The sequence below is a fragment of the Lampris incognitus genome, chromosome 15, assembly GCF_029633865.1.
Source record: "Lampris incognitus isolate fLamInc1 chromosome 15, fLamInc1.hap2, whole genome shotgun sequence".
NCBI classification, from domain to species: Eukaryota; Metazoa; Chordata; class Actinopteri; order Lampriformes; family Lampridae; genus Lampris; species Lampris incognitus.
The window spans coordinates 20,991,808-21,006,967 of NC_079225.1; the positions used below are offsets into that span (position 1 = coordinate 20,991,808).

At 46.8% G+C, this 15,160-nt stretch overlaps 1 protein-coding gene across 2 annotated transcripts in view; it reads right to left on the reverse strand.

Annotated features, from left to right (window-relative positions):
• The window catches only part of LOC130125081 (pleckstrin homology domain-containing family G member 1), a 52,952-nt gene that overhangs the window by 18,268 nt on the left and 19,524 nt on the right, over nucleotides 1–15,160 (reverse strand). For both annotated transcript variants that reach the window (XM_056294529.1, XM_056294528.1), the window contains exons 3-4: nucleotides 4,264–4,364; nucleotides 3,403–3,472 (exon numbers count right to left, since the gene is read on the reverse strand). In XM_056294529.1, the coding sequence (XP_056150504.1) occupies nucleotides 3,403–3,472; nucleotides 4,264–4,364 (171 nt within the window). The remainder of the gene's footprint in view (nucleotides 1–3,402; nucleotides 3,473–4,263; nucleotides 4,365–15,160) is intronic.

Consider the following 15,160-nt stretch of genomic DNA (forward strand, 5'->3'; position numbering starts at 1 on the left):
AATTAAAATTTATAGAGATAAAAACGACCTTGGGATCCGTCCCCGCTTGTGTCCGGCTACCGACCGGCCCTGCTGATTTATGGTGTGTTTTGATTAGCGAGGACATTTGATTAACAGTGCCCACTAATCACCGTGGAACATCTGACGTGAAATAAAAATAGATTTAAAGATTCTGCTCCGCCACCGGACACTCCCCCATCAGCATGGCGAGTAAAGTTTATGGGATGAGACGATAGGCTTCGCTGCTGCAAGGCCTTCTTCGGTCTGGACTGGACCTAATGAAAGATTTTTGTATATCAACTACTAAATCGGACAAGTTTCTTGGAGCGATAAAACCTCATGACCTTGTTTTAATCCTGCTCCCAATGCCTCAGTCAGCATGCAGCAACCTATAAAAAGCTTTTAAGGCTTACTCAACACATTTGGTAGCTAGGACTTCGTGGAAAGGAGAGGAACATCAGGATAGATAGGCAATTATCTAAGCGGGCGGGAGAGAGAGTGACGGGAAGATATACCGTCAGAGTTTTTTTCTCCTGCACAAACTTTAATGGGCTACGATCCTTATCTGGCTGCAAACACTGGTGATGCGGTTGTGGTTGAGTGTGTGTGTGTGTGTGTGTGTGTGTGTGTGTGTGTGTGTGTGTGTGTGTGTGTGTGTGTGTGTGATGGCATGTGTTTCGGAGCAGATGCAAAGTGAATAGTTGTGGTTTTGTGGTTTCTCTGGGCGTGAGTGTGCATGACTAACCTTCATTAATACAAAAGAATTCAGGGTGCTAATTTTGGTTACAGCCCTTTAACAGACAATCGGACAACAAATGCATAGGAGAGCTCCTTTCGGACATCTTGGTCTCACAAGGGTGTGGAGTGATAACAAGTGATGACTAAATGTTTCCAGGACATGGTTTGGCCACTGACTCCAGAATAGGTTTGGACTTTGTTAAACTCACTCATCAACACATCCACAAAATCATGCATTAAAACAAAATGAGAGAGAGAGAGAAGAAAGAGAGCAAGAGAGAGCAAGAGAGAGCGAGCAAGGGAGAGAGAAGAGAGTGAGAACAAGAGACTGATAGAGCAAGAGAGAAGAGAGAGAGCGAGAGAGAGAAGAGAGCGAGCGAGCGAGAGAGAGAGAAGAGAGTGAGACAGCGAGTGAGAGAAAAGAGAGTGAGAGTGAGAGAGAGGAGTGAGCGAGCGAGAGAGAGAGAGAGAGAAGAGAGAGCGAGCGAGCAAGAGAGAGAGAAGAGAGTGAGACAGCGAGTGCGCGAGAGAGAGAGAGAAGAGAGTGAGCGAGCGAGAGAGAGAAGAGCGATCGAGCGAGCAAGCGAGAGAAAGAGAGTGAGACAGTGAGTGAACGAGTGAGAGAAAAGAGAGTGAGAGCGAGAGAGTGCGAGAGAGAAGAGTGAGAGAGAGAAGCGAGCGAGAAGAGAGCGAGTGAGAGAGCGAGTGAGTGAAAAGAGAGAGCGAGAGAGAGAGAAGAGACAGAGTGAGAGAGAGTGAGAGGACCAATAGTGATTCTATGAAGACCATGCTGAGTCTCACATTCCTGCACACATGTATGACATATACAGGCACTTAGTATTACCCCGATGGAAAGGGTATGAGCAACCCCTCAGTGCAGCAGCAACTACCTACAATAGCGTGATCAAAAAGAGGCCTGACTGACTGTAGTCAGGAGGTGTAATTACGATTACCTGGCAATAAGAAAAACCACACTGATTAGTTCAGGTTACCTAATTGTGCAATAATAATAAAGATTAAGATCACTTTGTCACAAAGCCAAAGTATAAAAACAATAGGGCCACAGTCACTCTCTCTATCTTATCTTTCGTTGGCCATGGCTCATCAATCATCCATGCGTCTGTGTCTGTACCTGCTTCTGACCACACAGATTAGCAAATCGAACCCTCGCTCAGGCGAACTGAGGCACCGGTTAGCCAAAACCCAGCTAACGCAACACACCTGCATTGTAGGCAACGGTTTGACCTTTCCTGTGGAAACATTTCCGAATGACATTTTAAACCGTCGGTTACAACATGCCTGTGTCTTGTTTTGTTTATGGACTTCAGTTAATTGCACAAAATGGTGGCATGGTTAGTTGTAAAACTGGCATGTCCCAACAACAGCTACTGTATTTAGGGAGTCTGTGACACTGGCTGACTTTGGCTGTGTGTTTACACATGGCCAGACAGCTTCACTGTGTTATTGTGTGCACTTGTGGTGCAGGGGGGGGGGAATGTTAATTGTTTCGGAGGATGTGTTGTAATGCAGCATGTTATCATGGGACATAAGAGTACAGTCTTTTTTTACGGGCAATAGAAGGGGGAGTGAAGAAGAACGAAGACAAAGCCAAGGATGCTGTGTGTTTGCAACACATACTCTGGCGCATACGAGCACATGTATTTGTGCATCGACACCCACACACACATGCGCACAGAAAGAGGAAAGAATGGCTGAATCCATTTTGTCACGCTGTTGGGGCGCTGCTCTCGGGCCCTACCCAGCTTGGCCAGTAAAAATGAGGTTATTACATTTCTGGACAGTGCTGAAAATTCCTCTGAAATTCTCCTTCCTCCCTCCTCTCTTCCTGCACTTGAGGCTGACATTCCACAGCATGCGTCAGTCCACTGTAAAAACTACGGCTCTGGGGGCATCCGGGTGGTGTGGTGATCTATTCCACTGCCTACCGACACCGGGATCGCTGGTTTGAATCCCCATGTTACCTCCGGCTTGGTCGGGCATCCCTACAGACACAATTGGCCGTGTCTGCGGGTGGGAAGCCGGATGCGGGTATGTGTCCTGGTTGCTGCATTAGCGCTTCCTCTGGTCAGTCGGGGCACCTGTTCGAGGGGGAGGGGGAACTGGGGGGAATAGCGTGATCCTCCCACGTGCTACGTCCCCCTGGCGAAACTCCTCACTGTCAGGCGAAAAGAAGCGGCTGGCGACTCCACATGTATCGGAGGAGGCATGTGGTAGTCTGCAGCCCTCCCTGGATCGGCAGAGGGGGTGGAGCAGCAACCGGGATGGTTCGGAAGAGTGGGGTAATGGGCCAGATACAATTGGGGAGAAAAAAAAGGGGGGGGACTACGACTACGACCCTTTCTGAAAATCACAGATCTGACACCCTTCAAACAATGCTGGCATTCTCCATTATTCATTCTACATCTGATTTAGGCACATTACATGATAATGCAGTGTGTGAGTGTGTGTGTGTGTGTGTGCGTGCGTGCGTGCGTGCGTGCGTGTGTGTGTGTGTTTTGCTTTGCTTTGTCAGAACCAGCTGTTTGGACAAGTTTCAACAAGCGGAGGAGGAGTATTGCGTGTGTGCAAGCTTGCGGGAAAGAGCGGTGGATGTGCGAAGGCGTGTGAGGTCAAGGGTGTGAGGGGTTAACGTCTTGTTTTTACCTTGGCCACAAAGCACTCGGCGATGGCCACAGGGTCTGCGTTACACTTCTCGAGGTCATGGAGCAGGTCTCTGAAACAACAAATCGCTCAAAACATCAGCGATATATGTTATACTGCAGAGTCATGATGAATGAATACACGGGCAAATGCACCGCTACCTCCCCAGTGTCTCGCACACACACACAACATCAATCAGGCCCACGTGAATTATAGAGGCAGAAGTGGCCCAGGATTCATTGTTCTAAACAATCGGGGCAAATATCACAGTCAAGCATAACCCTTGGTACAGAAATGAGGTCCTAAGGCACCTTGCTCTGAACAAATAAGAAACTTCCATGAATTGAAATAGGCTCAGTGTGTGTGTGTGTGTATATGTGTGTGTGTGTATATGTGTGTGTGTGTGTGTGCTTGCACGCACGCATGTGCACCTCCCGTTCATGGAAAAACGGGCCAAGGGTGAAGTTATTGTTTCATGGCTAAGGCGCGAGAGGTCAGCGTAACTGCTTTAGACCACTTTATTTTGTCTTTTTTTTTCTTATTTTTCTTTCTTTGTTCAACAGCTGATGAGAGAATAGTGTTGGGAAGGTGTGGTGCGTGTTGCGTGTCCGTAGACCACCACGGCTGATGCCACCCTTGCCATTAACCCGTCCCAATGCACCGTCTAAACACGCAGAGTCCAGAGCGGTGCCGGGGAAGGAGAATATGCAGACAGAATGCACACACACACACACACACACACACACACCAACCAAAAACAATGCCCAACCCAAAAAAACCAACAGGTGGTCCAACCTTTCAGACAGACAACAAGGTGTGCTTGAGTGTGTCAGGCTGTGTTTACACAGCACGTGTGTGTTGTACCGGTTAAAGTGGTAGATGTCTTGGATGTTGCCAAATAGGGAGCCTTTATCCGCAGCACTCAGGGCCAGGCAAGACTGGTTACTGATGCATTCCAAGTAGTCCTGCAGAAGGGGAGAGAGAGAGAGAGAGAGAGAGAGAGAGAGAGAGAGAGAGAGAGAGAGAGAGAGAGCGAGAGAGAGAGGGAGGGAAATCAGACAGAAAGAGAGGGAAGGTGAGAGACAGGGATGTTATGAGATGCTGCACATCAAAGTGTTTAGAGTGAAATCTCATCAGCAGCCATGAGGAAGGGGCTGTATGGCTGATATACTGACAGGCAACAGCACACACACACACACACATACGCTGGTGAAGTCCTATATACTGGACAACCTTGCAGCTGAAGTTATACAAGACGAGATGGTCTGACTGAAACGCAACAGTGTAGACAGAAAGCATACATTCTCTAACAGCTCTGTGACCCAGAACAACAATACTTGGTTGTTTAAAAACAAAGGAAAAAAACAAAACATGTCCACAGCTATTTGGCTTCATGACTCGTATAATTGTGTCATTTTGTAAACTGCCTCAGCAACACTGAAAATGGGAAAATATAGAGGATTTGGAATGGCAAAATGGGGCACTTAACTTATTTGAGAGAGTTTCGAGAATTTGAGTTTATTCGGCCAAATTTAACTGTTCCGACTCTCACCCCCCTCTCCATCTGAGCCATCACATAATCATATATCATACACCAGCCATAGCCTGCTAGAGACAAGGGGAGGAGGAGGAGAGAGGGAGAGGCAGTGAGCGAGAGAGAGAGAGAGAACCTGACAGACTTGTAACTTTAGAGGTGCGTCCCATTCACATAGGTGGGTTTGTTCTTCTCAGACGGCGTGCCCTTTCTGCTTCTTTCTCTGCATTACAACAGTTATCACGGTTTTATGAAAGCCACGAGGTATCACTAATGCTAGGCTGTATTATGGCTGGCAAAGATCGGGAAAAAGAAAATGTGTTATTGTCTCTATCCCCCTCCCTCCCTGTCCTTTCTCTGCTGCGTCTCTTCTGCCGTCTGGCTGACAGATGGGCTAAGTGCTGATAGCATCTCCTCCTGCAGGCAACTAACATTTGACAACTTGTGTTCAACCCCAAACACACTCTGTGTCAACGGCTGTGACATGCACGCACATGCACACATGCACACTTTCCAAACCCTCATCCAGCCGAATCTAAACCTTTACAAGCAGGTACGGGATGGGGGCTGAAGGGAAGTAGGCGTCTTCATGGCACTGCAGCTAGCTACCGCTGCAATGGGTTTCGTTTTGTGTTTTTTTAACCAGCCCACTGTCTGCAACTGTGCAAGATAGACATGACAACATAGAGAAAAGTGCCAGTGTGTTTGTGTGTGTGTGTGTTCACATGCATATGTGTGACAGAGTGAGTTTCTAGAGAGCAGACTAAGCGAGATGGAGGTACGCTCCCTGCTGCCTCCCTGAGTCTGCCTTCTAGAGACTCTACCCAGCAACCGCTGTGGTTTCCTTTCTTGGACATGATTTTTACTATAGCCATTATATGTGCTGCAAGTCTAGTACATGATGTGGTTCACCAGGGGGCGTGGCACATTAGATTGTGTTTGATTAGGTTGTGAGAAGGACAGAGAAATGGAAAGAGAGACACAGAGACAGAGAGAGAGACACACACACACAGACAGAGAGAGAGACACACACACACACACACACACAGAGGGGGTAAGAGAGAGACTGGCACACAGACAGACACAGACAGACAGACAGACAGACGGACAGAGACAGAGAGCGCGAGAGACACACACACATACAGATAGAGTGAGAGAGACACACACACAGACGGGGTGAGCGTGAGAGACAGACACACACACAGACAGAGTGAGAGAGGGCGTGTGTGAGAGAGAGAGAGAGCGAGAGGGAGAGAGAGAGGGAGGGAGGGAGTGTGTGAGAGAGAAACTAGACTAAAATAAGCAGCGCAGCAGAAGCAGATGACTCGGAGCTTCAGCCAAGGGGACAGATGAAGCAGTGGGAGCACCTGATGTGGTGATGCACTGGCAAGTAAACCTGCAAATTCTTGGCACATGGTTGCCTATGTCTGTACTCTAATTTGAGACATTTTGGACGTTCGGGGAATATCAGGAAGGGAATGTGAGGGTCTCAGACCCGTGGTTTTGAGTGATGTTGGCTGTTACTTTGGGCTCATGTTCAGGTTTGGTTAAAATGATAGGTTTGGTTGGCAGTCAAAAGGTAACGTGATGCTTTATTAGCCATGGGTCATGGAGCTAACCCGGCCTGACCTATTCACTCAACACAGTCACCCAGAGCCTCCCAACAATGAACAGAGTACCGAGCCACACACACACACACACTTGCGTAAAGGTACACTCCCTGCTAGGCTTCAGCCCAAACATGTACAAACTTGATTCTTTTACATGTTACACATTAACCTACTGAGGCACACACACACGCACACACACACACACACACACACACTTTCTCTTATTCTCCTTCTGTCTCCTACACACGCAAACACATTCTTCACTCTGCGCCAGAGTGGGAAGAGAGTTCACTACACAATGCCAAGTCCAAACATCCAGATCCAATTACCGAGCCCCCACTCCCAGCGACCCCCCCTCCAGCCCAGCGACCCCCCCCCCGACCCCCCTCCAGCCCAGCGACCCCCCCCGACCCCCCTCCAGCCCAGATTGCTGGTGAAGATCAAATGGCCTGCTGACGTCTTCCAGGTCTGAGAGAGTGGGGTGGGTTGTGGGGGATCAGAGGACTGTCTCCGGAGCTGTTTGGTGAAGACTGATTGGGCTCATTAACCACACCGATCCTGTCGGGGAGAGCTGATCACCCAGAACAAACAAACACTACTAAGCAAGGTCCACACATGCAACGTATAGCGACTACACCCAGTCGCACGGCGATCCCAAACACACAGGGTCTCTTCAAGCCTTTTCTCACACACGAATACTTAAAACAGAGCAGGTGACACAATTACGTCGAAGCAATGCAACAGATATATATATATATATATACACTACCGTTCAAAAGTTTGGGATCACATTGAAATGTCCATATTTTTGAAGGAAAAGCACTGTACTTTTCAATGAAGATAACTTTAAACTAGTCTTAACTTTAAAGAAATACACTCTATACATTGCTAATGTGGTAAATGACTATTCTAGCTGCAAATGTCTGGTTTTTGGTGCAATATCTACATAGGTGTATAGAGGCCCATTTCAAGCAACTATCACTCCAGTGTTCTAATGGTACAATGTGTTTGCTCATTGGCTCAGAAGGCTAATTGATGATTAGAAAACCCTTGTGCAATCATGTTCACACATCTGAAAACAGTTTAGCTCGTTACAGAAGCTACAAAACTGACCTTCCTTTGAGCATATTGAGTTTCTGGAGCATCACATTTGTGGGGTCAATTAAACGCTCAAAATGGCCAGAAAAAGAGAACTTTCATCTGAAACTCGACAGTCTATTCTTGTTCTTAGAAATGAAGGCTATTCCATGCGAGAAATTGCTAAGAAATTGAAGATTTCCTACACCGGTGTGTACTACTCCCTTCAGAGGACAGCACAAACAGGCTCTAACCAGAGTAGAAAAAGAAGTGGGAGGCCGCGTTGCACAACTGAGCAAGAAGATAAGTACATTAGAGTCTCTAGTTTGAGAAACAGACGCCTCACAGGTCCCCAACTGGCATCTTCATTAAATAGTACCCGCAAAACACCAGTGTCAACATCTACAGTGAAGAGGCGGCTGCGGGATTCTGGGCTTCAGGGCAGAGTGGCAAAGAAAAAGCCATATCTGAGACTGACCAATAAAAGAAAAAGATTAAGATGGGCAAAAGAACACAGACATTGGACAGAGGAAGACTGGAAAAAAGTGTTGTGGACGGATGAATCCAAGTTTGAGGTGTTTGGATCACAAAGAAGAACGTTTGTGAGACGCAGAACAAATGAAAAGATGCTGGAAGAATGCCTGACGCCATCTGTTAAGCATGGTGGAGGTAATGTGATGGTCTGGGGTTGCTTTGGTGCTGGTAAGGTGGGAGATTTGTACAGGGTAAAAGGGATTCTGAATAAGGAAGGCTATCACTCCATTTTGCAACGCCATGCCATACCCAGTGGACAGCGCTTGATTGGAGCCAATTTCATCCTACAACAGGACAATGACCCTAAACACACCTCCAAATTGTGCAAGAACTATTTAGAGCAGAAGCAGGCAGCTGGTATTCTATCGGTAATGGAGTGGCCAGCGCAGTCACCAGATCTGAACCCCATTGAGCTGTTGTGGGAGCAGCTTGACCGTATGGTACGCAAGAAGTGCCCATCCAACCAATCCAACTTGTGGGAGCTGCTTCTGGAAGCGTGGGGTGCAATTTCTCCAGATTACCTCAACAAATTAACAGCTAGAATGCCAAAGGTCTGCAATGCTGTAATTGCTGCAAATGGAGGATTCTTTGACGAAAGCAAAGTTTGATGTAAAAAAAATCTTATTTCAAATACAAATCATTATTTCTAACCTTGTCAATGTCTTGACTCTATTTTCTATTCATTTCACAACATATGGTGGTTAATAAGTGTGACTTTTCATGGAAAACACAAAATTGTTTGGGTGATCCCAAACTTTTGAACGGTAGTGTATATATATATATATATATATATATATACATACATACATATGTATATATTCGATATGCATACATTCACATGCACAAACACACACACACACACTACACACATGCATCTACGTTAGACATCACTGACAGACCTAACACAGGTGAGCCCACAGGAGTCTGGGTAAATATTTATGTTTGAGCCGTCACACCCTCTTCCCCCTGCGGTGAGCACCAGGCAGTGGATTATGGGAGTGGGGGTTCGAGGACCAGTTCACACAGGAAAGCACTGTATACGAGACAAGTGCTAATGGATCGCTTGGTAATGAACCGCTCGTGTTTTCCTGGTTGGCAACATCTTCTTAATAAGCCTCCTGTTAAAAGTCCTGTTCATGCAGACGTGTGGCATACTTCTTCACACCCTCATTTGGGTGGATGAGTGGGACCACCGACGGCCAGAAAGTGCAGAAGAGCCGCTAAATGGATGTGCCTGTCTCAAAGCACCGATGAAGAATTCGCTCTCTGGCCATGCAGATGTGCTCCGGGACTGGGTGGTCCCCTTTACTGATGAAGACTGGGGGTCTGGCATCCGTTCTCCACAGAGGAGCTGAGCAGGGTATTAGACGCCGCTCCTCAGTTCTGTTCAGTGTTTTCTTAACCTACTTTAGACATTTGTTATCTCTGCGCTAAATCCCAGTTTCTACCTCACTCCTCTCCCCTGTTTCTCCACCTTCTCACCCTGACGAGGTGGGGAGGAAATCAAGGGCAGGAGAGGGTGGGACATTGATCAGGGGTGACAGGCCATAAGGCAGGAGGAAGGAAGCTGTTCCTTTGACAACACCCCCCCCCCCACTGAAAAACCACCAAATATCGACCCCACTCCCCTCCTTATCCCATCCCTTGGGAGTCACAGTCTCCTGCTTGTTGGCATCCCGTCGATGACAGCCTTTGCCCTTATGAACCTTCCTTAACCCCTACTAGCACATCACACACACACACGCACACACACACCTATGAACCCGTAGACCGAGACATATGCACAGGAAACACTGAAGAGGAGGATATAAGCTCTTGGCCAAGTCCCAAAATGTGCATTAGAGCCCATACATACATACTTTTTACCCTCAGTGTCAAGCTTAGGTTTTATTTTATTTATTTATTTATTTTTTTGTTAAATGAAAAACCTAGCATTTGCAGAGGGCTTCCTATAACACACATTTTGGCACACACACAAGACAACAGACTGAGGGAGAGACAGTTTGGGAGGAAGAAAGGGAGAGCAACCTTTGACACAAGCTACACCCAAACCTTAACAAAAGCACAAAAAGCGGCTGAAGCGCCGACTACAGGCAGCGGCACTGCAGCTCAAAGCTGACCCTCAATAGGTGCGTTTGTGTATGTGTGCGCCACGCATTCCCCACGTGAACTTGCGACCGCGTGTGAACAAAAGAGCCTGGATGTGTGCTTATGCGAGCGGCACAAAGGCGACGGTGTCGTGTAACCCAGCCAAACCCCGCCTGCAAGCACACAGGTGACCTTAGTGTATTCTGGAGGTCTCTGGCAGGCACCGCGCTTCGTGGGACACGTGTGTGAGAAGCAACCTGCAGGGGAAACACACAGACCTGAAGGGTGGCTGTTATCGGTTCTCGGATACACATTAAGACCCCCCCCCGGCCCCCGCCCCCCCACCAGGTGACCTGCGACACACGTGCAGTATTCAGAGGGTTTCCTATTGCAAACGCATGTGGTATTCATGGCTCAAATGACATGGCACACATTTTCAAGGTTGGGAAAATAGCGTATTATTTGCAGCGGTGCCTGAGTCACTGCAGCATAGCGATATTGTGAGCAGGGCCGTCATGATTTAAATAATTGTGATAAATGAGCTAACTGCCCCCTTTTTTTTGCTTATTTCCTGCTACTATTATGGTACAAGACTAATCATAGGGTAATAACACACATGCACCTAATGAGCCATTTACTGAACATTTATCAGAAACTGGCATATAACAATAAATGACATTTTTTGTTCACCTTCTGGGCTTTGTAAGCACTTCAGTAGACGAGCCAGTTCCTGAATTACACGAGGAAAACTGTCTCCTCCGAGCTATTAGGCTCTCCATGTCTTTTTTCTTTTTGGATTCCCCCCCCCCCCTTTCCTCCCCAATTGTATCCGGCCAATTACCCCACTCTTTTGAGCCGTCTCGGTCGCTGCTCCACCCCCTCTGCCGATCCGGGGAGGGCTGCAGACTTCCACATGCCTCCTCCCATACATGTGGAGTCACTAGCCGCTTCTTTTCACCTGACAGTGAGGAGTTTCACCGGGACGACGTAGCATGTGGGAGGATCACGCTATTCCCCCCAGTTCCCCCGCCCCTGAACAGGCACCCCGACTGACCAGAGGAGGCGCTAGTGCAGCGACCAGGACACATAACCACATCTGGCTTCCCACCCGCAGACACGGCCAATTGTGTCTGTAGGGACGCCCGCCCAAGCCGGAGGTAACATGGGGATTTGGACCAGCGATCCCCATGTTGGTAGGGAATGGATAGACCGCCACACCACCGGATGCCCCAGGCTCTCCATTTCTATTTGGCTTAAGGCCAAAATGTGTCCACAGCAGCATCGCTGTGTTAAATCCATGCTTTTAATTTTCAAAGCCACTGGCAGGAGCGTCCGTTCCATCAAAGCATTATATGCACATTTACCAAGTATTACATTACAAAAGCTGGTTGGAAAAAGTAAAATTCAATAAAACTTCAATATCGCAAAAAAAAAGAGAGGCTTTTATGCTCACTTGAGCTAGTTTTTGCATGTCGACAAAGAGTTTATGTGCTAAATGGGCTATGGAAATGCATTTGTAGAGTAAGAAATGAAGCGCGAATAGAATTTAATACACCGGTTCTTCGTCTTAACTGGCCCATCTTTCTTGCGGGAGTCAAAGTATGGACGTATGACAGGTAAACCTACGTTTAGGGGTTTTGTTCGCGTAAACAGATCTGATGGAAACACACCTTATTTGCATTTCATTTTTTGGAGAAAGGAGAAAGGAGAAATGTTGGCTTAAGATTTGCTCGACAATTGGATGGGTGCGTCAAATAGTCTGAGATAATGTTTCACCCCTCGCTTTCCAGCACATCGATTTAGTGTGAATAACTCTGCGGCTCAGTGTCTCCAGTCAGTCTAATTGGCTCAGAACAGGTCAATTAGAAAAGGCCCATAAAAATGTTTGGGTGGAAACATGGCCGTGTGTTCCCCTGTCGCACATTAACTTTTCAAAATAAAATCCAAGTGTCCTTCCATAACAATTATCTTGGGCCATTTTCTCATGACGAGAGGCAGTTCGGTGCAGTAGTTTCAGCACGAGTCTGTAGTTCCACTGGGGCTCTCCGACGCAGACACGCAGGCGATGACGATGTTAAGAGGGCTCAACAGTCATTTAGAAAAGAAGAAAGCCACTTTATTTTGTCATTGTACAGCTGTTTCGTTATAATGATTGTGTTCTCTGCATTTAACCCATCCTATTGTATGGGAGCAGTGGGCAGCTGCAGCGCCCTGGGGACCAACTCCAGTTCTTCTTTCCATTGCCTTGCTCAGGGGCACAGACAGGAGTATTAACCCTAGCGTAACAGTGTATGGCCACGGATGATTAGCCCTTAGCTAACGGGTCGGACCCTTTAGTTGACTGGTTAGCATAGTCGCCCGTGGTGTGGGGAACCCGGGTTCAATTCTCACCTTCCTCCTTAATTCTACACATCCGTTTACACACAAGTCTACACATGCGTGGCCGTACACTGTTACCCTAACATGCATGTCTTTTTGATGGTGGGAGGAAACCGGCACACCCTAGAGAAAACCCACTCAGACATAGACAGAACATGCAAACTCCACACAGAAAGGACCTGGGATGGCCTGGGGTTCGAACCCAGGACCTTCTTGCTGTGAGGCAACAGTGCTAACCACTGGGCCAGCGTGCCTCCTTATAAAAGACATTTTAACCAGAGTTGAAACGGCCAGCCTACAGCAAAACAACAAGACGTCTTGGAGATCGTTTGGGAGATCGCTGCAACTCTGTTCCCGTTGTGTCTTTGCAGGGGTGTGGACGTGGTTTTAGCAGAGCTGAAAGGAAACGACAAAATTTCGACAAAATATCCACAATATCACTAAAACGGTTTTACACTCATTTTTTTTCTTCTTGTTCCTTTAGTCAATAAAAAGTTTTTATGACAACTGGGGGATGGAAACGAGTTTGTTGAATAAATAAAGGTGCAGTGAATATTACATAACACATCAGCTGTTTGGACCGATTGTGTAGAACTGATGTGCAATCCAACTAAAATCAGTAATTACAGTCGAAACAAACTGATATTAAGCCAAAAAGACTGTCTATAATTGACCTCCAACATAAATCTCCCATGAGCTGTCCAACACCCTGCTGCACCTGCAGGGCAAACTCTGCTATCAGTGAGGAGAACTGTTGGCTCACACCTCAGAGTGTTTAAATTCCCTTCATATTTGGATGGAAACATATGATTGTGAAATCTAACGCTTATGAAAACTGATCATAGTCAGCACAAAAAAACAAATCGCATTAAGGCCATTGTGTAATCATTGCCACAGGCTTAGTTGTCAGCCTGAAATCCATCAACTGAGAGTTGCTACTGATGCGAATCCTCCGTTCCTGCTGGCTTGGGATAGGCATGATTTTTTTTCTTTTGGGGGAGGGGGGGTGAGTCAATGATGGAATCACTATTTGAATTAATATTTGGCTGAATGTAAATCAAAAGTCCAGTCTAAAGTTAAAGTAGTCCATTAGATGGTAATTTTGGGCAGCATGGTGGCCCAGTGGTTAGCTCTGTTGCTTCACAGCAAGAAGGTCCTGGGTTCGAACCACAGGCCGTCCCAGGTCCTTTCTGTGTGGAGTTTGCATGTTCTCCCCATGTCTGGGTGGGTTTCCTCCGGGTGCTCCGGTTTCCCCCCACCATCAAAAAGACATGCATGTTAGGGTTACTACTCCTGTCTGTGCCCCTGAGCAAGGCAATGGAAAGAAGAACTGGAGTTGGTCCCTGCATGCTGCAGCTGCCCACTGCTCCTATACAATAGGATGGGTTACATGCAGAAGACAAATTTCGCTGTAACCTGGACAATGACAAAAATAAAGTGGCTTTCTTTCTTTCTGGCTTGCTGGATTGGAACCGGGGGTTTACGGTGCTATGTATGTACCTCCAAGTGCCAAAAACATTGTGGTATCCACAGTCAGAATGTATTATGTGTAGTGTGCAACCTTTTGTACTGACTTAAAAAACAAAAAACAAAGAAGAATGTATCGTCAGTGGGGACGTAGGCTAGGCTAATTGGCAGCTAGTCATACTTGGAGAAGTCTAGAAGTATGAGCTGATGATAAGGCCAAGTGCAAATTATGTTGAGAGAGCGCTTTCCACTGTGGTGCGAGTGTCAACAGGCTGCACACACGTGCCTATCCCTGAACGAGACGGCATGCTTGTGTGCCTTTATAAGCACTAGAAACATTGTGCTGAAAAGGACAGACATTTTCTCATCTTTTTTTTTTTTACTAATGTCTGCTGTTGAAGCTATTGAGGTCGAGGTTAGTTAAGGTTATTGCATCACGTCTTGCCGCTCTCAATCTAGCAGGCTGTACGCAGGGGGAAAATGCTGATGAAAAGATATCATATTTCTGGAATATTGTGTTAATATTATGACTGTTATGATTACTGTTGGCTTGTTCACAATTTATTTTTGTCTGGCTAATTGGCTTTGACTTCAGTAGATCGCCGTTGAATACCCATATGCCAGGCTCTAGGGGGAGTGATTGCGCGTGACCTACGGGCAAAAAGTTGTGTTGTTGAAGCTATATCTGTGGCATAATGTGTGTGAATAAATTGCTCTCAAATGGCACTTTTGGATATTTATTTCGGTCAGCCATTCCAAATCAGACCTGGAAGAAAAGTCTTGAAAAGTCTCTTTACTATCTGAGTACCGGGAGAAACTGAAAGCGCCCATCCCCAACTGCTTTCCAACATGCAGTAAAATAAACAACATCTGCCAGACAGATCTACTCTTGTAGGGGGACAAGTCAGGAATATTATTTATTCTTTGTGTGCAACCACACATAAAGATGACAATGTTGTGTTTTGAGGAACGTATACTATACTCACCCCAATCTCAAACTATACTAAAGGATTTCCAACCAGGTTCAAATACACCTCAAACCAGGCCCTAGATGGTTTACAGGACGATGATG